The sequence below is a fragment of the Leucoraja erinacea genome, chromosome 31 (genome assembly GCF_028641065.1).
Source record: "Leucoraja erinacea ecotype New England chromosome 31, Leri_hhj_1, whole genome shotgun sequence".
Classification (NCBI taxonomy): domain Eukaryota; kingdom Metazoa; phylum Chordata; class Chondrichthyes; order Rajiformes; family Rajidae; genus Leucoraja; species Leucoraja erinaceus.
Window position 1 is genome coordinate 8329114 of NC_073407.1, and position 25838 is coordinate 8354951.

Here is a 25838-nt window from a genome sequence, read left to right on the forward strand (position 1 = left end):
TCCCTGGAGAAAGACACAAAGTGCTGGAGTAAAGCACCTGTCTCACTTTCCCGAGTTACTCACGAATTATCCCGAGTTTTCCCCTTGATTCAAACTCGGGGAATGTCCGTAGATATTTTGTAGCGGCTCATAATGCCAGCCGTAGGTACTCGGGGCATCAGGTAAGTCGGACGTTTTTTCAGCATGTGGAAAAATGTCCACGAGTAAAAAAATATAGCCCCGAATACCTATGGCTGGCTATTACCGTAGCTCTCCGAGTTTGAATCAAGGGGAAAACTTGGGAGAATTCGTGGTAAGTCGGGAAAGTGGGACATGGGCTTAACTCAGCGAGTCAGCAACTCTGGAGAAAAAGGATGGATGACGTTTCGGGTCGGAACAGATGCTGCCTGACTCGCTTAGTTACTCCAGCACTTTGTGTCTATCTTCGCTATAAACCAGCATCTGCAGTTCCCTCCTACCTTGGATAACATGGATAGGTGACGTTTTGGGTTGGGACTCTTATTCAGACAGAGTACATAATAGAGGCTGATACAGTTACAAATGGTATAGGGAGATACGAGTTGTATCTGAAGAAGGGTTCTAACACAAAACATCACCTATCCATGGATGCTGCCTGACCCGCTGAGTTACTCCAACACTTTTTTTGGTAAACCAGCATCTGCTGGTTCCTTGTTTCTATAGTATATGAACATCAAATTCAATTCACTGGCCTCCTGGATCTCCCTGTTGCTAACTATTTTAACTCCCCTTCCCATTCCCATGCTGACCTTTCTGTCCTGGGAGTCCTCCATTGCCAGAGGGAGGCCACATGCAAACTGGAGGAAGACTGCCTCATATTCCCCTTGCAACCCAAAGGTATGAACATGGAATTCTCTAATTTCAAGGGATAACTCTTCAATTTTCCACCCTGGCAGGCTCCCATTTCTCCCACCATCTCCCACCCTCAGAATCCCTGCTCCTTTCCCTTACTTCGTACACTCATCTCCCATCCCCGAATCCCTAGTTTCTCTTATACTCATTTCTTCTACTATTCCACCTGCCCCCCCACCCTCAACATGCTCACCCACCTATATCCCTCCCTCTGGCTTTACATTTCACTCTTCTCCTTATCTGACACCGTTTTGTCTTCTTTTCACCTTTAGCCTTTGTCACTTCCCCCACCCATCTGCCAACCAACCCACCCTTCACCTGCATTCACCCATCACTTGCCATACAGCACGAAAAAAATCATTTTGGCCCAACTCGTCCAGTCCGACCAGTTTTGTTTAGTTTATTATTATCACGTGGACGGAGGTACAGTGAAAAGATTTTTGTTGTGTGCTATACAGTCGGCGAAAAGAATATACACGGTTACAATCAAGCAGTCCACAGTGTACAGATACAGGAGAAATGGTATCTGTAACCACTAACCACTAACCACTAACAGAGTTATAGACACAAGGAACTGCAGGTGCTAGTTAAAACACAAAAGGGCATGAAGAGCTGGAATAACTCATCCGGTCAGGCAGCATCTCTGGAGAACAGGAGTCGGTGATGTTTTGGGTCGGGACCTTTCTGCAGACCCCCAGTCTGAAGGGAGGAGGCCCGAAATGTCACCTATCATGTTCTCCAGAGATGTGGCCTGACCTGCTGTGTTACCCCAGCACTTTGTGTCCTTTTGGCCACTAACAGTCTTGGTGCTTTTTCCTCCACAGTCACTGAGTATCTGACCTTTTGATGTATATCACAGGTTTGCCCACAATATCGATTTAAAGGCAGTTTATTTTAAGATGTTGTTACCTCTAGAAATGTTGCTGCACAGTCGAGAGGCCCAGTGGAGATACATGATTTATGACTGGCATATCCTCTTTTTAAATAATTTTGTTCACTTAAATTTTTTATCACAGCTTTATGATGCATTATAAGTGGAATGCAGCTGCTGGTTATAAATGTATTTATGAAAATAATGCAGACTCCAACATTTTTTCATTTTATTATTGGGTAAACTGCTTCGGCTGAATATGTTCGGGATATTGAGCTGATTATTTGTACCATTTTATTTTCGCACGTTGGGTTGCTCAAGTTACTCATCAGTGTTCAGATATTGAGATGTTGTCCTAACACAAACCTAAGCCACACTGCCCCAGCGTGGGAGGTAAGATCCTGCATCTTCTCAGCCAAAGTTCGTAGGCATCTGTTATTCAGCTCTGGAGCTTTGGAACATAGAACAGTACAGCACAGGACCGGGCCCTTAGGTCCACAATGTCCATGCCAAACATGATGCTGACTTAAACTCATCTCTGCCTGCATATGATCCATATCCCTCCATTCCCTGCAAATCATTGTGCTCGTCTGAAAACCTCTTGAGCACACCTATAGTTTCTGCCTCCATCACCACCACCAACCCTGGCAGTGCGTTCCAGGCACCCACCGCCCTCTGTCCCACACATCTTCTTTAAACTTTGCCCCTCTCACCCTAAAGCTATGTTCACAGAACATTCTGTGCCTCTGAAGCATTGCCATAGAAGAAAGGAAGAATCAGTTTAGTTTAGTTAGAGATACAGCATGGAAACAGACCCTTCAGCCCACCGAGTCCATGTCGATCACCTGTTCACGCGACCTCTATGTCATCTCATATCCAATATACAGAGGCCAATTAACCTACAAACACACACGTCTTTGGGATGTGGGAGGAAACCGGAACTCCCGGAAGACACCCACATGGTCACAGGGAGAACGTGCAAACTCCTAAAAGACAGCACCCGAGGTCTGGATCAAACCTGGGTCCCTGGTGCGGTGAAGCGGCAGCTCTACCAGCCGTGCCACCTGAGATCTTGGAGATGATATAAAAGAGGACAATAACGCTGTAGATTAGATCAACATTTTCAATAGATTATCCAGCTAGATAGTCTTTTTCTGAAAGATTCGCTTATAAGAGTGGGAAGAGTCAAAACTGGAATAGCCCGTTTTTTAGGGAATGTTTAGTTACTAGGGATTGCATGGACCAAGAGTTGAGGCATGATCTTTTACCCAGAGTGGACATGTCCAAGACCAGGGGCATTACTTTAAGGTGAGAGGGGTAAACTTTAAAGGAGATGTGCAGGGAAAGTTATTTTACACAAAACGCACTGACTGGGTTGATAGTGGAGGCAGATGTGATAGTGATAGGCTTTTAGATAGACTCATGAATGTGCAGGGAATGGAGGGATATGGATCAAGTATAGGCCAAGGAGATTAACTTGGCGTCATGTTCGGCACGGACAACATGGGCCCAAGAGCCTGTTCCTGCACTGTACAAGATTCAAGAGTCAAAAGTGTTTAACTGTCGTATGGGCGGCGCGTTGGTGCAGCGGTAGAGTTGCTGCCTTACAGCGCCAGAGACCCGGGTCCGATCCTGAATACGGGTGCCGTCTATACAGAGTTTACACATTCTTCCCGTGACCACGTGGGTTTTCTTCAGGTGCTCCAGTTTCCTCCCACACTCCAAAGACGTACAGGTTTGTTGGTTAATTGGCTTCAGTAAAAATTGTAACTTGTAGGATAGTGCTCGTGTACGGGGATCGCTGGTTGGCGTGGGCTCGGCGGGCCGAGTGGCCTGTTTCCACACTGTATCTCTAACCCAAATCTAAACTAAAAACGTAGTGAAAATGGAACAATAACATTCTTCCTTGCAGCAGCCAGTAAGTAAGCACCTGCCTGTCAACCTGGTGTCATTATCTGCAGGGCTTTGCAATTGCTGCTCTAAGTTTTGTGGGCTCCTTGCTACGACATATTTTCCTCTTGTTCTGTGGCCTCATTAGTATTCTCTCCTTCAGCTGTGCCAGGTGTGAACGAACGGGGGTGAGAGGTCAGATTCTCGACACAAACGCCTCCGGTGTGGCGCACGTGCGGCTCTGACAGGGAGGAGCCGAAGGTAGACCTCGCCGACCTCATCGGGAGAGCAAGATCACCAAGTGATTGTTCACTGACAGCAGAACCCGGGGAGGAAGACAGAAGCCGTTTCTGCAGGGCCTGCATCGATCTTGCCCCAACGAGCTGCAGGAGGTCAGTGAATCCCTGCAGACATTCTGTCAGCACCAGGGAGGGAGGTGATAGCTTTAAGATGCTCATTAAAATTAAATGGGAAAGTAATAAACCACTACTCGGACAGTTTGCAATTAAACAATATTTGAAATTAGGGGCTGTAAACTGATGTGCAACGACAAATAACTGGCGGACAGCTGGAGTTGTTCTTTGAGCAACAAAGATCCGAGGGGAGCGTTGGCAGGGATGTCATCCTGCCTTAGTTTAGTTTAGAGATACGGCGTGGAAACAGGCCCTTCGGCCCACTGAGTCTACACCGACCATCAATCACCAGTACACTAGATCTATGTCCGACACACTAGGGGCAACTTACAGATTTACAGACACAAAAACCTGCTCGTCTTTTGAATGTGGGAAGAAACTGGATGCTTTCAAGAGAGAGCTAGATAGGGCTTTTAAAAATAGCGGAGTCAGGGGATATGGGGAGAAGGCAGGAACGGGGTACTGATTGGGGATGATCAGCCATGATCACATTGAATGGCGGTGCTGGCTCGAAGGGCCGAATGGCCTACTCCTGCGCATATTGTCTATTGAAAGCGGAGCACCTGGAGAAAACTCACATGATCACAGGGAGAATATATAAACTCCGCACAGACTGCACCTGAGGTCAGGATTGAACCTGGGTCTCTTGCGCTGTGAGGCAACAGCTCTACTGCTACGCCACTGTACCGCCCTGGAGGACAAGAACAGAGAAGCCATTTCCACTCTGTGTGTGCCTCAAGGAGCAGAGAGCACAGATTTAATGTGAATGTAGAACGGTACAGCACTGGAACAGGCCTTTCGGCCCACGACGTCTGTGCCAAACTTGGCGCCAAGATAAACTAATCCCTGTCACTGCACATGATCCATATCCCTCCATTCCCTGAATATCCATATGCCTGTCCAAAATATCATAAACGCCACTATCATATTTGCCTCCATCATAACCGCTGTCAGTGTGTCCCAAACACCCACCACTCTCTATGTAAAAAAACTTGCCCTGCACATCTCTGTTAAACTTTGTCCCTCTCAACTTAAAGCTATGCCCTCTAGTCTTTGACATTTCCACCCTGGGAAAAAAAAGGTTCTGATTGCCTCCCCTATCTCTGCCTCTCATCATTTTATATCCTTCTATCAGGTCTCTCCTCAACATTCCAGCGGTCCAGAAAAAACAATCCAAGTTTGTCCTACCTTAAGGAGTTTGTCCGTCTTAACCAACCTGATCTCCCAGTGGCTCAGCACTTCAACTCCCCCTCCCATTCCCAATCTGACCTTTCTGTCCTTGGGCTGCCTCCATTGTCAGAGTGAGGCCCAGCGCAAGTTGGAGGAACAGCACCCCAGTTTGCACCCCAGCGGTATGAACATTGACTTCTCTAACTTCAGATAGCCCTTGCTTTCTCTCTCCATCCCCTTCCAAGTTCCCCCACCAGTCTTACTGTTTCTGACTGCATTCTAACTTTGTCCTGCCCCCTCCCCTGACATCAGTCGGAAGAAGGGTCTCGACCCAAAGCATCGCCCATTACTTCTCTCCAGAGATGCTGCCTCACCCGCTGAGTTACTCCAGCATTTTGTGTCTACCCAAGTTTGTCCAACCTCTCCTTGTAGCTAATACCCCTTAATCCAGGAAGCCTTTTGGTAAACTATTTTTGTAAAAGATATGGTGGTGTAGCCAAGAGATGAAAGGTTAGAACCAGAGAATCGTCCACAGCCTATAAGGTTGGTGGAGGTCTAATCAGCAGCATTCAAATTTTTTGTCAGGTTACTCGGAAAGAGCAGAGGAATGGGAGTGAATAGACTGATCTTAAGGGAGATGGCATTGAATTGAAGAATACCATGACTTCCTCCTGTCCTGCACTCGAGCTGAAAATACAAGCAGAACCCTACACCAGTGAAAACATAGGGGAAGTCTATCATACACCAATGAAAAATAGCATTTCCAATGAGGCGTCTAGCAAAAACTCTGAGATTATACAAAGCACACTGGTTTTTATTGGCAATCCCCAGTGTGAGTTCCACCACAAATATTATACCTGACTTGTAAATCCAGATTCTGGGAAGCTTGCGAGACAGATTTATTAATGAGACAATGGGATCAAGAGTTCCTGACAAAAAAAAAAATTGCAGATGTATTTCCCACCAAACTTGTGTGAATGAGAAAGTAGCAACCGTCAATGGTTGATGGAATCAATGGTTAATAACAAATTAGTTTTTAAAAAGTAGTTGAGCAAATCACAAACTACTGGAGGAACTCAGTGGGCCTGTGGAGGGAGAAGCGCAAACATGTTTTGGGTTGATGCCTGAAGAAAGGTCCCGACCCAAACCACCACCTGTCCATTCGCTCCACAGATGCTGCCTGACCTGCTCTGATCCCTGGGAATGGTCCATAGCCGTTATCTCCATGTCAGGAACACACGTTCTCTACAGCTACAAATAGTGTAAGACTTTACATACACTTGCTCTAATTCTATCGTTCTATTGAATAATCACCTGAACACCACCTGTGGTTAAACCACTGGAATAGAGCCTCATTCCAGTCGGTTTAGAGTCACAGAGCTGCACAGCAAGGAAAGAGGCCCTTCAGCCCATGTTGTCCTATCCCACCATGAACCCTTCCCATCCACACATCTGTCCAAATGTCTGTCGTAAGTGGTAATTGTATCCATTTCCACAATGACGTTTTATCGTTATTACTGGCTTGAAAAATGCTTTAAGAATGTGTGGGAGAATTTGCAGATTCCAGATCAGGTCATCCGTAACCCTGGAAACCCCTGGAGGGCTTTCAAAGGAGTTTGGGAACAGACACTGGAGGAGGGGAATGGGGGTGATGGGACTGGGGGGGGAGGGGGGTTGCTCTCCTAAGAGCTGGCATCGGCTCAAAAGGCTGAATGGCCTGCAACCTGTTCCATAACAACACCATGATTCTGAATCTGAGGCTAATTTAATGTAGGGATGATGTCCCCTGGGCTGTCTCATTGCTCACTTGCTTGGATTATTGATGCATATTCTTCTTCCACTGCGGCCAATCGAGTATTGTGATACACCAGGCATCTAAAGATGTCAACGTTGTACAGAACTCAAAGTGCTGGAGTAACTCAGCTGGTCAGGCAGCATCTTTGGAGGACATGAATAGGTGATGTTTTGGGTCAGGACCCTTCTTCAGACTGATTATAGTAGTGGAGAGAAAGCTGGAAGAGAGATGGGGGCGGGACAAAGACTGGTAAGTGATAGGTGGTCACAATCTGGCGGAGTAACTCAGCGGGTCAGGCAGCATCTATGGAGAAAAGGAATAGGTGACGTTTCGAGCCGAGACCCTTCTTCAGACATCCATCCCTGGTCCTTTTCGCCAGAGATGTTGCGTGACACACTGATTTAATCCACCGTTTTGTATCTATCTTGTAGACACAAAATAAACCCGCATCTGCTGTTCCTTCCTACACGGGACAGGTGGATACAGGTGAGGGGGGTTTTGATTTACAGATGGGTGGACTAAGGTCAGAAAGGGTGACAAAAGTGGGCTGAAGGGGGGGGCAAAAAGCAGTCAAGGAGGCAGAGGGGTGTTGATAAGGAGAGAATAGGAGTGAAATGTAAAGCCAGAGGGAGGCATGTAGGTGGATGGGGCAGTGGGGAGAGGGGAGGGGATGGGGGCCATCTAGCCAGTGTGGTCCGGAAAGGGATGGTGTGGGGGTGGGAGTGTGGAGGAGGGGGGGGAGAGAGGGAGAGGGAGGGAGTGGAGGTGGGGGTGAGGGGGGGGGGGGGGGAGGGGGGGGGGGGGGGGGGGGGGGGGGGGGGGGGGGGGGGGGGGGGGGGAGGGGGGAGAGGGGGGGGGGGGGGAGAGAAGAGAAAGAAAGAGTAAAAATAATGGGGTGTGGTGTTACCTAAAATTGGAGAATTCAATGTTTGTGACTTCATTAGTTTTGAACGTTATGTTCATGCCAGCTGAAGAAAATGTGCTGGGAAATGATTGCTTTGGAACCACAGGCAAATAATGATGGGACTTGAGCAGATTGGTGATCAATATTCTGGTTTCACCCTCAGAGACTGAACTATGTTGGAAGTCTTTGATCAAAGACTACCTGGTCAAAGAACCTTCGGCAGAGTGGATCCGTTACATAAACAAAAAACGGCAGATGCCGGTTAATACCACAGATGGACACAAAAAGCTGGAGAAAAAGCTGTGATGTTTTGCGTTGAGACCTCTCTTCCGACTGACAAGCTGAAACAGAGAGTCCTGACCTGAAATGTCAATTTTTCTCCAGAGATGCTGCCTGTTGAGTTATTCCAGCACGTTGTGTCTATCTGTAGTTCCATTACATCTTTGACCCAAAGCATTAACTCTCCTTCTCTCTCTGCAGATGCTAACTGACCTGATGAGTGTTTCTAGCACCTCTAATTTTTTGATGTTCAATTTTCTATTATTGATTATTATTTCAAACCCTCTCTCCTAGTGCATCCAATACAAGACTCAATACAGTTTAACTTTAGGTTTGTTATTGTCACATGTATTGAGATACAGTGAAAAGCTTTGTTTTGCACGCTATCTAATCAGATCAGATAATACTACACATAAATACCATCAAATAAAACTCAAGTACAGTAGGTACATAGGGGAAGATACAATCATGTACACAGGGGAAGATACAGAGTGCAGAATATTCTCAGCATTTGTTTAGATTAGTTTAGAGATACAGCGTGGAAACCGGCCCTTCGGCCCACCGGGTCCGCGCCGACCAGCGATCCCCGCACACTAACACTATCCTACGCCCACTAGGGACAATTTTTACATATACCAAGTCAATTAACCTACAAACCTTTACGTATTTGGAGTGTGGGAAGAAACCGAAGATCTCGGAGAAAACACACGCAGGTCACGGATAGAACGTACAAACGCCGTACAGACAGCACCCGTAGTCGGGATCGAACCCAGGTCTCCGGCGCAGCATTCGCTGTAAGGCAGCAACTCTACTGTTGCGCCACTGTGACTGCCCATTGTAGCGCATCAGTTACATAGTCCGCAATGGGGTTTTCTCCGAGATCTTCGGTTTCCTCCCACACTTGGCTTAGTATAAATGTAAATTGTCCTTAGTGTGTGTAGGATAGTGTTAAGGGCCTGGCCCACTCGGGCGATTTTTTAGGCGAGTGCAGGAGACTCTGCGCTCGCCTCATGATCGCTACATGTTCGCTGGTGGTCTCTGGTGAGTCTCCTTCATGGTCGCGAGGAGTTCCTGCATTCTGGGAACTAGGCACGGCCTCAGTATGGTCGACGCAAATTTTTCAACATGTTGAAAATTTTTCTGCGACCAAAAGTGTTTGCCCCTTCACAGACAGGGCTTGAATTCAGCCACATTCACACTGAATGCCAAAATAGGCTTGAAGGGCCAAATGGCCTCCTTTGTGTGGATTTAATATGTTGTTCACAGTGGCGAATGTGACAATCTTCATCAGACAGCTGACGTCTGACAAATCGCTCACGTTAATGTGCTCACTGCGTTCATGTACATTTCCCAAATATTTACCGTCTCCCACACAAATCCATCCCTGACAAACAACTCAAGGACCTACCTTCTCGGAAAAGTGTTCTGCTGGGAGAGGCGGGTAGTCACATTGCTCGATCTTTTTGCAGAGAGAGAATAGATTCATTTTATCTCCATAGAAGGGGCTCTGGAGGGCAGCCATCTGTGAGAGAAAGGAAGCAAATGCAGAATAGTTACAGACAGGTCGTGCGTCAGGACTTCAGTACCTCACAATCAATTACGTTCCATTAGTGTAAGCTTCCATGTCAGAATCATCAGAGTTATGAGTGAATGCACAGTTCAGATAGACCGAGTGGGTACTTGATTGTTGGCACAGACCCAGTGGATGAAGGGTCTATTTCTGTGTTGTATGAACACAGACCATTGAACCTAGAACAGTGCAGCATAGGGAACAGGCACTTCGGCCCAAAGTGTCTGTATCGAACATGATGCCAAGATAAATTAATCTCTTCTGCCTGCACATGATCCATATCCCCATTCATGTGTTTATCTAAAAACAGATTCCCCCATCATATCTGTCTGCACCGCCATCTCTGACAACACATTCCAGGCACCTGCCACTCTCTGGAGATTGACAGAATCTTCATTAGTAAGGGTGTCAGAGATTATGGGGAGAAGGCAGGAGAATGGGGTTGAGAGGGAAAGATATTTTAGCCATGACTGAATGACAGAGTAGACTCAAGCAGTCGTTCCAGGTGCGACAGAGGTTTACCTGCATCTCCTCCAACCTCATCTATTGCATCCGCTGCTCTAGATGTCAGCAGATCTATATCGGTGAGACCAAGCGGAGGTTGGGCGATCCGGCCCGCAATAACCAAGCTGATCTCCCGGTGGCTCAGCACTTCAACTCCCCCTCCGTCTCCGACCTCTCTGTCCTGGGTCTCCTCCATGGCCACAGCGAGCAGCACTGGAAATTGGAGGAACAGCACCTCATATTCCGATTGGGGAGTCTGCATCCTGGGGGCATGAACATCGAATTCTCCCAATTTTGTTAGTCCTTGCTATCTCCTCCCCTTCCTCATTCCCCCTGCTGTCTCCTCCCACCCCCCCAGCCATTGGGCTCCTCCTCCTTTTTCCTTTCTTGTCCCCGCCTCACCCCCCCCCACCCCCGATCAGTCTGAAGAAGGGTTTCGGCCTGAAACGTTGCCTATTTCCTTCGCTCCATAGATGCTGCTGCACCCGCTGAGTTTCTCCAGCTTTTTTATGTACCGACAGAGTAGACTCGTTGGGCAGAATGTCCTAATTCTGCTCCATGACTTATGTTTAGTGTCGAGACCCTTCTTCAGACCTAAAACATCACCTATCCAAAGATGCTGCCTGACTCCCTGAGTTACACCGGCACTTGCTGTCTTTTTCCCCACAGTAGTTCTTGACGCTCAGCTGGAGGAGACTGCTTCTCAGCAACACCCTTCAAACTCACAGGACCACCGCCCTCCCCTCCTCCTCAACTGTCCGCATCTGCACCTGGACACATCTGGATTCATTGAATAATCCTTGTCATCGCAAAGAACTGAACAATTGAATTTCCTGTTTTAACCAAGGTATGTGAAACTTTGCCCAAAATGTTAACAAACTTGTTTTGTTGGGATTTCAAGTGATAATTCGACTTGGCAGAGAACACCACTTGTTAAAATGGCACCAGTGTGAGATACATTAAAAATTGAAACGGCTCCACAGTGCTTCTGAAGAACATTCAACCAGGAATCTATTTTGACCAGTTGGGCCAAAGGGTCTATTTCCGTGCTGTGTGACTCTTTACCTCCACCTACTGCACTGCTCTGCTCTGCTGCCACATAAAGGCCATTCTTTTTGGTGATCCTTTCACAGAGTAGGATTGTGCTGGAGGGCCTCCACTGACCCTGGAACTAACAGGGGAGGTGGGTGGCCCTGGAGTAGGGTCGCCAACTTTCTCACTCCCAAATAAGGGACAAAAGGTCAAAATAAGGGACAAATTCCCGACGGCAATTCGTTGACCGACTCGTGGCTGGGTGAATGATGAGTTGGCCCGGGTGCTGGACTTCACACAAAGCCCAGTCGGCAGTCCATCCAACTCATGAACCGATGATCGACCATGAGAAGGAGGGAAAGCGAAGGTCGGACAGCTGGCCCGGCTGGTAACCGACGGGGCTACGGGCGAGGTGCTGCTGCTGTTGCTGCACTCCATGGGCTGCACTACATCGGGACGGGTGAGGCGGGGCCGGACGCGGCGCTCCGACCCGACAGTCCCCTCGACCTGAGTTGTAGCAGTCAAATACCAGACTGGGTGTACACCCAGTTCCCAGGTATTATTGAGTCGTACCGCTGTTTACAACAGTCTTATGAAATCATTAGCTTCTTGTCTCACCAGATTAGTTTAGTTTAGAGTTACAGCAGGATGTGAACTCCTGTCTCCAGATCATGAGTCCAGGTCTCTGTCCGGGAATTTTACCACCATTCCCAAATTCAGGACAAAGAGGCAATTTCAGTTCTGGAGTAATATTTTCATGCATCTTGTCATTAGTGGGGCCGACTGAGGGGGAACCTCTACCCCGTATGTGTTTACAACATTCAGCACTGAGTGTCTGTACTGGCCCCTGACACATTAAAGGGCAGTACAGTGGTGCATCTGCTGGAGCTGCTACCCCACAACGGCGAGACCTGGGGTTCGGTTCGATTCTGACCTCAGATTTTGTACGTTCTCTCTGTGACCGCATAAGTTTTCTCCGGGAGCTCCAGTTTCCTCCCACACTCCAAAGACGTGCAAGGCTGTAGGTTAATTGGCTTCTTTAAATTGCCCCTAGTGGGATAATGGAGAACTAGTGTGAACGGGTGTTCGATTGTCGGAGTGGACTCAGCATGCTGAAGGGTCTGTTTCCATGCTGTATCTCAAAACTAAACTAATCCCGAGTTTTCCTTGTTTCTGGGTCAGATGAAAGGTCATGTTATCTATAGAGTGCTGTGCTAACAGGCCAGTTGTGCCTGAAGGATTTCATTGTTGCGTTTCAGTACAGATGTGCACCAGTTGTGACCTCTGGGTCGCTCACCAGGGTGGTCCGTGCAGATGTGGTCTCAGCCTTCTGACCAGCGATGGATTCAGCACCTTGGACCCGATGGCTTCTAAATATAACTGGAGTTGGTGCCCCCCCCCCCACATACTCAGACGGCGGGGAAGGGCAGTGGGTTTTACAGGGGGTGCATCTCCAGGAGCGGTGTGAAGAGGCCTGCCGGTGCGGCAGGCAACCCACACACTGGCCCGGCTGCTTATTAATCCATAATGTGATTCAAGTGCTCTGCCCTGCCACCTTCCCTCACTGTCACAGGCAGAGGCAGAGAGAGGAGAATGCTGCCTTCTTCTAATGAAGCACCACTGTGTAATTGTTGATATTATCTACCCTATGTAGAGTGTTCATGCAAACTGCTCGCTCACGCCCCTGACACTTCTCATCTTCACGGGTCTATTTTTTTTCTTGGCGCGGCAGCTGAAGCTGACGTTGGTCGCTGTGCTGTTTTTTTTTTAATAAGGTTTTATTGGATAATTGCTTTGACTTTCCACCTGGGGCGGTGCCTGCTGCTCGTTAGCGGGCTGGGCCAGCGGTGTTGCCGTGGCGATGCCGTTGACAGCGGCTGCCACCTCGTGTCAGCGGGCAGACACGGCCACTGTTGCCATCGGTGACGGGCGGAGCTGACAGAGAACCAGCCGGCCGCTGGCGACCAGCTCGGCCTGTAACCCCTCAATGGTTCAACGGCTCTCTATTGTCACGTAGGTACAGCAGTGAAATTCTATCACACAACCCACGAATGCACAGTCGGCTTATGCTGGCACCGTTTACAAACAACATGCCCAAAGTCCACATGCTGAAAGCACTGGAGTGCCCCCACTCCAGGTAGGCCCCAGCCTGCTGCAGGCCTGTGTTCTGACATTCCTTTCCTTGCCCGACCACCTCTATGTCCCTCCTGCAGCCGACCTTGAAGGCAATACCTCTCCTACCAGCCCACTCCTCGCATCTGTCATCACCAGCAGCTCCCTCAGAACATTGGTGTGGGGGAGGGAGCTTGTTCACAAGTTTTAGGAGTAGAATTCGGTCATTCGGCCCATCAAGTCTACTCTGCCATCCAATCATGGCTGATCTCTGCCTCCTAATCCCATTCTCCTGACCCCCCCCCCCCCCCCCCCCCATAACCCTTAATACCCGTTCTAATGAAGAATTTGTCTATCTCGGCCCTGTCTATCTCGGCAATATCCACTGACTTGGCCTCCACAGCCTTCTGTGGCAATGAGTTCCACAGATTAACTACCCTCTGACTAAAGAGGTTTCTCCTCACCTGTCTAAAAGAGCACCCTTTAATTCTGAGGCTCTGACCTCTGGCCCTAGTCTCTCCCACCAGCAGAAACATCCTTTCCACATCCACTCTATCCAGGCCTTTCATTATTCTGTAAGTTTCAATGAGGTCCCCCCCTTCAACCTTCTAAACTCCAGCGAGCACAGGCCCAGTGCTGTCAAACGCTCATCGTATGCTAATCCACTCATTCCTGGAACCATTCTTGTAAACCTCCTCTGGACCCTCTCCAGAGCCAGCACATGCTTCCTCAGATATGGGACCCAGCTTGTCTTGCCCCGGGGGTGGTGGGGAGGGGAGCGCATTCAAGATTCAAGATTCAATTTAATTGTCATTTGGACCCCTTGAGGGCCAAACGAAATGCCGTTTCTGCAGCCATACATTACAAACAAATAGACCCAAGACACAACATGATTTACATAAACATCCATCACATCGCTGTGATGGAAGGCCATAAAAACTTATCTCTCCCCTGCCCTCCCCCCCCCCCCCGATGTCAGAGTCAAAGTCAAAGCCCCCGGCTGGCGATGGCGATTGTCCCGCGGCCATTAAAGCCACGCCGGGTGGTGCGAGGTCGCACACCGGGTCTTGGTGTTAGAGCCCCCGGCGTGCGCTCGCAGAGTCCCGCAGCCATTCCAAGCCGCGCGGGGCGGTGATGTCAGGCCCCGCTCGAGGAGCTCTTCAACCCCGCAACTCTGGCGGGAGAAGTCGCCGTTGCAGGAGCCCTGAAAAGCGGTCTCCCTCCAGGGACCCGCGGGCTCCCGGTGCCGCTGTCCACCAGACCCGCAGTTGCAGCCTCCGAATCTCCGGAGGTCGGGCCGCAGCAGCAACAGCGCTCCACCACCGCTCCACCTGCTCCGGACTCGGCCAGCCCCGCGACGGTGAGGTAAGTCGTCGGCACCAGAGTCCCCGGTCTTCTCCTATTGGAGGCCGCTCCACGTTGCAGCCCCAACGACAACGGAGACCCGACAAAGAAAAGGTCGGGTCTCCCGTGCAGGGAGAGATTTAAAAGTTACCCCCTCCCTCCCACCCCCCACCCCCACCCCCCCCCCCCCACACACACACACCCCAACAAAAAAGAACAAAAACTACATAAAAACATAGACAAAAATAATAAAAACGCGGACGGGCTGCAGAGGCCGCTGCTGACGAGAGTCGCGCCGCCTACCGAACATAGACGGCTGACTCCCAGTCTGAGAGCTGGCACAGGCTTGGTGAGAAGAGAGAGGGGGAGAGGGCATGGATGCGGAGAGAGAGACACAGCATGGAAACAGGACCTTCAGTCCACCGAGTCCCCACTGACGTTTGGACACCAGATACACTGGAGGCATAGAGCTCTACCACATGGAAATTGGCCCTTTGGCCCACCGAGTCCGCACTGATCTATAAACACCCGATAGACTGTAGTCCTGGAGCTATATAACATGGAAACAAGCCCTGCAGCTCACGTGGTCCGTACTGACCTTCGGACAACCATTGCTCTAGAATCATGGAGCTATACATCGAGCTATGCAGCCCTTTGACCTTTGAACACCTATCACAATGGATTCACAGATCTATTCAGCAGGGAAATAGGCCCTTCAGCCCATCAAGTCCACACTGACCTTCGACAAATACCCGCTCACACCAGAGTAATGGAACTATTCAACCTAGAAACAGACCCTTCGGCCCACTGGGTCTATGTTGACCATCAGCCACCCATTTGCAATAATCCCACAATGACCCCATCTGATCCTTGTGTCATAGAGAGACGCAGCACTGAACCAGGCCCTTCGGCCCACTGGATCTATGTTGACCATCAACCACCCATTCGCATTAATCCCCCATTGATCCCATTTGATCATGGAGAGACCCAGCACAGAAACACACACTGTGTCCACAATAACCATCAAGCATCTATTTACAAACGAATCCTACCTTCATCACATTTTTTTCTCCCTATATTGTTATCAATTAGACTCTACCATCAGCGACACACTTGGAGTGGCCAATTATCCTATGTCTTTGAGATGTGGGAGGAAACTCAAGCACTTAGGGGAAACCTACACAATCACCAAGAGGAATATAAAATTCCACACAGACAATGCCGGAGGTCTGGATCGAACCTTGGTCTCTGGAGCTGTGGGAGAGCAATGCCCATCACTCACCACCCATTCTTGGTCAAGGTCAACAACAGAGTACAGTAAACCCTCGTCATAATCGACCACAGGGAGAGGAACGATGTCCGTTATTGCTGATTGTCTGAAATAACTGAGTAAGATATTGGTATAAGTGGTAGAAGCAAACAGCTGCAGTTGTTGGTTAAAACACAAAAGGACAGGCGGCATCTGTGGAGAACATGGATAGGTGGCGTTTCGGGTCGAGGCCCTTCTTTAAATTCTCAGTCAGGAAGAGATCCAGGTGAGTTGATGGTCCTGGCCTGCTGGTGGCCGGGGGAGGGGCGACGAGCGGACCGCGGGTGGCCGGAGTGTAGGTAAGGGTCGGTGGTGGCGAAAGGCGTGATTTGTAAGTGGCCGGGGGTGGCGTCGGCAAGAGTCAGTAGGCCGTCCGCTATCACCAAAATCCCATGTAAAGTGGTCCGTTAAAACTAAGATTGTACTGTATTTCCACAGAGGCAGAGGCATCAGATGAGCACAAGGCGTGGGTCACGTGACCATCATCCCAGGTAGGACTGACAATTGGCCAAGGCAACTTTTTATTTTGGCATCATTGCAGGAGGCAGCGTGAGAGGAGGTGCAGTCACACAAAGGGTGGTGGGTGTATGGAACAAGCTGCCAGAGGAGGTAGTTGAGGCTGGGATTACCCCAACGTTTAAGAAGCAGTTGGACAGGTACATGGATAGGACACGTTTGGAGGGATATGGGGCCAAAATGCAGGCAGGTGGGACTAGTATAGCTGAAACATGTTGGCCGGTGTGAGCAAGTTGGACTGAAGGGGCTGTTTCCATGCTGTATCACTCTATGACTCTATGACTCCAAGGTGACTGATGGAGTTAGTCGGTAGCCTGTTCCCTGTGGCGGAGAGATTGAGAAAGGGGAAAGTGGTGCCAGTTGTAGTCCAAGTGATTTTGAGGACAGGGCGGAAGTCGAGGAAATCAAGGAGTTTTCATAAAGTCTGAAGAAGGGTCCCCTCCCCCTGTGTTTTTATAGCTACCAGAAGAAGAAATTAACCTACAAACCTGCACGACTTGTGGATGTGGGGGGAAACCGGAGCACCCGGAGGAAACCCACGTGGTCACAGGGAGAAGGTGTAAACTCCGTACAGACAGACAGCACTCAAGGTCAGGATAGAACAACCCAGGTCTCTGGCGCTGTGAGGCAGCAGCCCTACCAGCTGCACCACTGTGCAGCCCTATATCCCTCCAATCCATGCACACCAGGGACTCTGAGATGTATTTCAATAACTGTCTGGGATTTGCACATAAATTTGCATCAATTAATTCCTTTATGCAGTTTTGTCTTTAACAATCCACAACTGATTTAAGGCCTGGTGCCTTCAGAGTGGTGTTTACAGCCAGTGAGGATAGTTTGTGTGCAGCAAGCAGGATGTTACATCTGTCAGCCTGCGTGAGGCAGTGAGACGGCAGGACACGGTTATAAAAACACGGTTTAAAGAGAAACCCTCATCTCCAGCAGTTTACGACATTCCATTCCAGATGTTGAAATGTTCTCCAGATGTTTTCTTCACCATTTCATGCCAACGGCGCTCAGTAAATCTGCCTTAAATTTAAAAATCACTTCCTCTATTGTCTGTGGAAAGCAATTTGAACTAAACTCCGCCATTAAATAAAGACTCAATAGGAGTGGCATTAATTTTTAACGTCTAGCATAGATTAGAGATTTAGCATGGAAGCAGGCCCTTCTGCCCATCCAGTCCACTCTGACCATCGATGACCCGTTCACACTCGTTCTATGTCACACAAAGTGTATGGACTGAGCTGCCAGAGGAGGTAATTGAGGCAGCTACTATTGCAATGCTTAAGAAACATTTAGACAGGTACATGGGTAGGATAGGTTTAGAGGGATGGGACTAGAGTAGATGGACATGTTGGTCTGCATGGGCAAGTCCGTCTGAAGGGGCCTGTTTCCACACTATTACTCTACAACTCTCTCTCTCTCTCTAAATGGAAGAACCCTTTTCCTGCACTGTTGCTCATTAGTTCCAAAATCTGCCACCAGGGATAACTTCCTGTCTGAAGTCTGAATAACTAACGTCTGAAGAACGGTTTCGGCCCGAAACGTTGCCTATTTCCTTCGCTCCATAGATGCTGCCTCACCCGCTGAGTTTCTCCAGCACTTTTTTCTACCAGGGATAACGTTATCCCAGCATCTACCCTTCAAAATCACCATTTCATTTTTTGAATCTGCAGCAAGCTCCTCCCCAGCTATTGTGTGCAGTTCTGGTCGCCCCATTACAGGAAAGATGAGGAGCTTTGGAGAGGGTGACGGAGAGATTCACCAGAATGTTGCCTGGATTAGAGGCAATGAGGTCCAAGGAGAAATTGAACAAGCCAAGATTGTTTTCTCCAGAATGACGAATATTAAGGATTGATCTGATAGAAATTTACAAAATTATGAAAGGTTTGGATAGGGTAGACAATCAGAGTCTTTTCCCAAAGGTGGAAATATCAAATACTAGATTGGAAATCAAACATTGAGACAACAACCCAAGGGCTAGATCCTGGTAGAGTTGGTGTGAAAGTGGGGGATGTAGGATTAGTGTTAGTGGGTGGTTGTTGACCAGGCAGACCTATGCTCAAGGGATTTGTTAAGACGCTGAGTGACTCTGTGAACTCCAGGAAACAAACAGGTTTTACCTCACAATTTATAGTAACCAGAATACACCAACTAGTTGAGTTACTGTACATCAGGTGGAAACAGATAAACTATGGAAATAAAGCATAACGTTGCAACCAGTTTCCGAGCTGGTCAGGGACAGTTCAGACACGATGGGCCGAACTGCCTTCGTCCCTGCAGCAACTTCCCCCTGCATTTCAAGGGAGTGTCACCCTCATTTCAGGCTGATTTACATCAGCTTGGTGCGCAATGTTTGAGCACTGGCTAGATTTATGTCTCTGCTTCTGTTTACCATGCAGTTGTTCTGAAAATTGGACCTTTGGGTAATTATTGAATATGCATTGTTTAGTTTTTGTTATTAAGCAACTCGATGCCTGACAATGGGACTGTCAGAATCAGTAAATGAGATTACTGATTTGTTCTCTTCGAGTTACCCACATTGTTCAGATATCCAGTGCGACCATGCACTTCAACCTACTATTCAGACATTGTGAAAGTAATTCGTAACAAAAAAACGCACTGGTGCACAAAACACAACAATAGGTGGGTAAATGTGTGCCATAGTCTAGGGAGCAGACAGGTCTTACCATGGGTGTGAGTGAATTGTGCTAATTGGGACATCCCTGGACCTTATAAGTGGATTGGAGGGTTTTAGCTATGATGCGACGTTGGACAAACTTGGATTGTTCTCTCTGGAGTGTTGGTGGCTGAGGGGAGACGTGATAGAAGTTTATAAAATTACGAGAGGCATAGATAAGATAGACAGTCAGAACCTTTCTCCCAGGGTGAAAATATCAAATAAGAAAGGGTATAACTTTACATTATATTTTAATACATCCTCAATCCTGAGGAACTACCCAGAATACTGGTTGACATTAGTTAACACACACTGGATAACAGGGGCGTGCATTGGATAACATGTTGTTCGCTGGATAACAGTGTCCACTGGATAACTGTATACACTGGATAACTTTCAGTACACTGGATGGCATGGCATATCTGGCTTAACACCATGCACTAGATAGCACGGTGTTCACTGGATAACAGTGTCCACTGGATAACAGTGTCCACTGGATAATAGTATACACTGGATAACATACCAGGTATACTGGATGACATGGTATATTTGGATTAACACAATATCCATTGGACAACACAAGGGTATACTGGATGGCATGGTATACAGTATTAGCATTAACACAGTGTACACTGGATAGACTAGTGTCAATTAATCTTAGTTAGAAACAGAACTGCAACCTGTGGAGAGATTACGATGCAATATGAACAAATTTCATTCAACATTCAGATTAATTGAAGTTTTCGGCAACATTAAATTTTGCACGATAATTGATTTTAATGATAATTCATACATTAGTCTGGGCAAGGAGTGTAGGGAGGAACTGGTTTAAATCGAAGATGCTGGAGTAACTCAGCGGGACAGGCAGCATCTCTGCGGAGAAAGAAATGAGTGACGTTTCTGGTTGAGACCCTTCTTCAGACTGAAGTCTGACCCTTCTTCAGTCTGATGAAGCGTCTCGGCCCAAAACGTCACCTTTTCTCTAGAGATGCTGCACTGCCCCGCTGAGTTACTCCAGCATTTTGTGTGTATCTTTGGTCTGGACAAGACTGGCCACAGGCTGACCCGTGGCTCATGTTGGCGAGGCTGGTGTGAAGCTGCGTGCCGGGTCCAGCATTAGTCCTGTCTGGTACACGCGCTCCTCGACACTGAACACAACTATTTATCTTCACCCATCGTTTTAACTGCCGCCGTCTATCCAGGAGCAGTTTGATATTAATCTCTCTCTCTCTGGCCACCCCTCATACATCTTACTCTGTCGGCACTGATGGAAGCGGTAATCTATTTTTCTGCGTCAGTTACTGAATTAGAGTTAGAAAAATGTTCAGTCGCCCAAGGGAGTCAATTTCCCAACTTAATTCTTGCCGATCCTGAGCTGAGCTGAGCTGAGCTGAGGAGAACCTGTTATCTCCAGCTTCATCCCACAAGGGCCCAGATCCCAGACTGACGATTCCTCTGGTCTTCAAGCCCGGCACCAAGGCCTCTATCGTGTAATGTAACCCAGACTGTGTGCACGGCGGCGCAGTGGTAGAGTTGCTGCCTTACAGCGCCAGAGACCCTGATTCGATCCTGACTATGGGTGCTGCTGTACTGAGTTTGCACGTTCTCCCTGTGACCGCATGTGTGTTCTCCGGGAACTGCGGTTTCCTCCCACGCTCCAAAGACGTGCAGGATTGTAGGTTAACTGGGTTCTGTAAATTGTAAATTGTCCCTAGTGTGTCGGATGGGATGATCGCTGGTCGGCGTGGACTCGATGGGCCGAAGGGCCTGTTTCCATGCTGAATATCTAAAATCTCCACAATTAGCTGCACACTCTGTCCCTCTTACAACTGAATATGTGAAACATATTAGAGTTTTGGAATAAGAGAGTAAGGAAACAGGCTCTTTGGCCCATCAAATTCATGCCATCCATCGACCACTCATTCAGACCAATCCTACATCAATTCCCACATTCCTGTCAACTCACTACACACAATTTACAGCAGTAGATTAACCTACCGACTCGCATGTCTTTGGGATGTGAGAGAGAACCAGAGCACCCAAGCAGTCATGTGGACAACGTGCAAACGCCACACAGACAGCAACCAAGGTCAGGATCAAACCAGGACCTGGTAAAATTGTATTATGATCGCTGGTCGGCACGGACTCAGTGGGCTGAAGGGCCTGTATCCAAGCAGTATCTCAAAAGTCAAAAGTCTAAAGTAAAATCTAAATCTTTCCCCACTCATCTTAAACCTCTGCCCTATGGTTCTTGATTTCCCTACCCTGGTAAAAGCCTATTCACCCTTGTAATGTTATACACCTCTGTAAGATCACCCCTCAGCCTCCTGCACTACAAGGAATAAAGCGCTATAGAGACCGCTCTAACATTCAGCTAAGCATGGTTGCAGCTTACCTCATATAATAAGCAGCCAAGTGACCAAACATCGGATTTGAAGTTGTAACCATTTTCATGTATTCTTTCTGGAGACATGTAGTACGGCGTTCCAACTGTAATACAAAGGAAAACACTGAAACTACAGCCTACAGCTTTATTAGCGACAGGTTCTTAGATCAACGTCGAAGGACGCCATTGAGCCCAGGCCCGTTCCCATGGGAACGATCCCATGTGCAAAGCCTGGCAAGTGATAGGTGGATATAGTCATTCGATCTTTTCAAAAGGGTATGGAACCGAGGCAACAAGATGGAAGTTATCCCATCAGTCACCCTACCACCTAGTCGACGGCAAGCTACCGACAACCAGCGACCCATTAGGATGTCCACCTACGACCACACCTATGACAACCTACGACCACACAGGCGACAACAGAGTCAACTGGTCAAATGGCCTAATTCTGCTCCTATGTCTTGTGATTTTAGGGTCAAATTTGGTGTTGACCTTTGACACGAGGACCACACAGGCGACAACAAGGGGAAATCCTTTAAAACCGAGATGAGAAGAACTTTTTTCACGCAGAGAGTGGTGAATCTCTGGAACTCTCTGCCACAGAGGGTAGTTGAGGCCAGTTCATTGGCTATATTTAAGAGGGAGTTAGATGTGGCCCTTGTGGCTAAGGGGATCAGGGGGTATGGAGAGAAGGCAGGTACGGGATACTGAGTTGGATGATCAGCCATGATCATATTGAATGGCGGTGCAGGCTCGAAGGGCCGAATGGCCTACTCCTGCACCTAATTTCTATGTTTCTATGTTTCTAACATATGACAACCGAAGTCAACCTACGTCCACCCGACAACTGGCGACAACTGAAGACAATTCAGAAGCCGGCACCTGTCGCCGGATGACGGAGGTTGACATTGGTAGTCGCCAATGGAATTCACCGAAGTCATCACCCGGCGACAACCAACGCCACCTACAACAGCACCTATGACAGGAGAAGACAAGCTACGTCAAGCCCACATTCGCCGAAAGGTTTTGAACATTTCAAAATGCAGCGGCGACAAGAAAAAAGTTACGACTCTTTTAGGCGACTTGAGGAGACAACTCACGACCATACAGGCACCACCCCGTGACCATGTGCCGACAGCCTAGTCGTCCAAAAAAGTTGCCTAAGTGGGACAGGGGCTTTATTGATATTGGTATATTATTGTCATGTTTTCCGAGAGAGTGTGAAAAGCTTTATTTTGGGTTCTCGAGGTAAATAAGACCAGACATGAGTACAATCAACTCATACACGTGGTGCAAAGAGAAAATAAAGCAGAGATTTATAGACTCTTGATTAGTAAAGGTGTCAAAGGTAATGAGGGGGAAGCAGGAGAATGGGGTTGAGAAGGAAAAATAGATCAGCCATGATTGAAGGGCAGAGCAGAGTCAACTGGTCAAATGGCCTAATTCTGCTCCTATGTCATGTGATTTTAGGGTCAAATTTGGTGGTGACCTTTGACACGAGGACAGCGGGAGATTTGTCCCAGCAACTGTGAGCAATGTTCTCAGGAAATGCCGCTCAAAAGAATAGCAACGTGTTCTTCCCAAGTCAACCTGAGGAAGTCCAAAGAACTTGATAATCTCCATTCTTCCATGGTCACTTTAGTGTCATTGGTAAGGCGCTACAGAAATTCATGACTCCTTCCAAATGCAGTCAAAACAGCACATTAAGAATGTCTCTTCAATGGCTGTTTGCATTTCAAAGCTCGTGAAGCACATTGCATGCAATAATTCCTATTTACTGAGTGTGGAGTGCATTAGTGTGGGTTGATCCAAATTAAGAATGCAGAAACAAACTGCAGATGCTAGTTGATACCAAAGATAGATTTTTTCACACAGAGAGTGGTGAATCTCTGGAACTCTCTGCCACAGAGGGTAGTTGAGGCCAGTTCATTGGCTATATTTAAGAGGGAGTTAGAAGTGGCCCTTGTGGCCAAGGGGATCTGAGGGTATGGAGAGAAGGCAGGTACGGGATACCGAGTTGGATGATCAGCCATGATCATATTGAATGGCGGTGCAGGCTCGAAGGGCCGAATGGCCTACTCCTGCACCTAATTTCTATGTTTCTATGTTTCTAGATACAAAGTGCTGGAGTAACTCAGCAGGTCAGGCAGTATCTCTGGAGAAAAAGATTAAAAGACTGGTTATGTTTCAGGTTGGGGCCCTCCTCAGACTGAAATAATTAATGACAATTAATTAATTAATTAAAAATTAATGAATTGAATAATTTAATTAAAACATTGATTTCTGTTGGACCATGTAGTGCGTTTGATAAGCTGCTGAATTAGCTACCGTCAGCCACAGACTGGTTCCACCAGGATGCAGTACAGATTGCCACAGGAGATCCTTTTCCCCCTGTGGCCATTAAACTGTACAACACTTCCCCCTTCTGTCGTGGGGGAGACTGACTTCCCTCACACCCCATCCCCCAGACCCCCCCCTCACCACCCCCGGATCCCCCCCCCCCCCCCCCCCCTCCCCAATCTTTGCACCTCCCCAATCCTTTCCACTCGTCACTTTAATTTCATGTTTCATGTATCTTGCATTTTATGACGGTTGGCAGATCAATTTCCCTCCTGGGATAAGTAAAGTTCTACCTTATCGTATCGTATCGAAAATCTGCTCGAGTTTACAAATCCCAACTCATCCCTTGTATTTCCTTTAATTCCGTGGGTTCTGTACAAAAGCCGGGATTTTTTTTAATATTCACCACCACAGGGAAATTTGTGGTTCATTTGCATTTCTCCGATTCACAAGTATGAGCCTTTACAGCCAGGAAGCCCAGAACGATTACAAGCTTCCTGGAGCTTAGGCAATATATGTTCAAGGCATCTCCTCGGGTGCAGACAGTGAGTGTTGCAGGCACTGGATCTACCTTTCAACAGAACACACTTAGCACAGGCGTATGTTCTAATAAGCGATAGGAACCTAAAACCCAAACAGGAACAGTTACAATCACTGCCCTGGAATGAAACATAACTCACACCACATGATGTGAGATGCTCCCAGATTAAGGGTGGTGAATCTGTGGAATTCATTGACAGCTGTGGAGGCCAAGCCAATGGATATTTTTAAGGCGGTCATTGTCAGATTCTTGATTAGTCCAGTGTTAAGGGCCTGTCCCACTTGGGAGTCATTTGCGCATCATTTACGTGACATCATTTACACGTCACGACGCCATGCATGCATTACGCGGGCGTGGTGGCGTATGCAATGACGCGCGGTAGCGTGCGGCGCCCCAGGATTTTGGGATTCTCAAAATCCTCGCGTGCCACGTGCGTGACGCGCAAATGACACCCAAGTGGGACAGGCTCTTTAGGTGTTATGGGGGAAGGCAGGAGAATGGGGTTGAGAGGGAGAGACAAATCAACCATGATTGAATGGCAGAGTAGACATGATGGGCTAAATGGCATAATTCTGCTCCTATAACTAGGTATGTTGCAAAGCATACCTGAAGATCGCTGAAAATCTGTCCCAGCCCGTGTGCGCGATTTTGGCGCCGTTTAGAGGGGGGCGGGTTTAAAACGCGATTTTCCCTAGGCTGTTCAAATCGAGGTTTTTCAGCCTAGTTAATTATTAACGAAAAATCGCTGGAAGATTCCGTAGCTGGAGCTATTTTTAGTTTTAAGGGCTTTCTTTACTTGTTATAGTAGGTTAAAAATTAACCTCTAAACCCACGACCGCTGACAACGGGTCGGATCTCATACAGGGGAAAACGGAAGGTAGGCTGTTTATTTTTACGTTAAAAAGGGCTTCTTAAGATCCCTTTATACAAAGTTTAATGTTGCGAGTAGCTAATTTGGGCCCCATTATATCCCGCAGTATTTTTCTGGGCATTTGAGGGCACAAATCTACCGCAATGTGAACGTTCTAAACCAGCGCGTTCACAGGATCCCACTAGAAAGCTGATTTAAATGGACTTTAATTTACAGCGATTGAACACTAAATTCCTTCCATTTGGCCTATAAATTAATGTAAATGAGATTTAAAAATCATGTTTTATTGTGAATTATTTGTGAATATTATTTGGACACTTAGGCTATTTAAAAATGTTAATCATTTATTAAGAAATGGATAGATGTTTAGATCTAGTAATTGAAGTTTGAAATTAGCTACAATTGGGTAACTAACTAATTATATGCTTTAATTTCAGG

General features: G+C 47.7%; 1 protein-coding gene and 1 long non-coding RNA gene across 4 annotated transcripts in view; one reads left to right on the forward strand and one right to left on the reverse strand.

Moving 5' to 3' along the window:
• The window catches only part of LOC129711874 (serine/threonine-protein kinase Nek6-like), a 117418-nt gene that overhangs the window by 4460 nt on the left and 87120 nt on the right, over positions 1 to 25838 (reverse strand). For all 3 annotated transcript variants that reach the window (XM_055659858.1, XM_055659859.1, XM_055659857.1), the window contains exons 8-9: positions 21658 to 21752; positions 9601 to 9714 (exon numbers count right to left, since the gene is read on the reverse strand). In XM_055659858.1, coding sequence (XP_055515833.1) covers positions 9601 to 9714; positions 21658 to 21752 — 209 coding nt within the window. The remainder of the gene's footprint in view (positions 1 to 9600; positions 9715 to 21657; positions 21753 to 25838) is intronic.
• On the forward strand, positions 2758 to 18945 carry LOC129711877 (uncharacterized). The gene is made up of 3 exons (XR_008725944.1): positions 2758 to 4023; positions 10936 to 11113; positions 16502 to 18945. It is a non-coding gene; the product is annotated as an uncharacterized LOC129711877 (long non-coding RNA).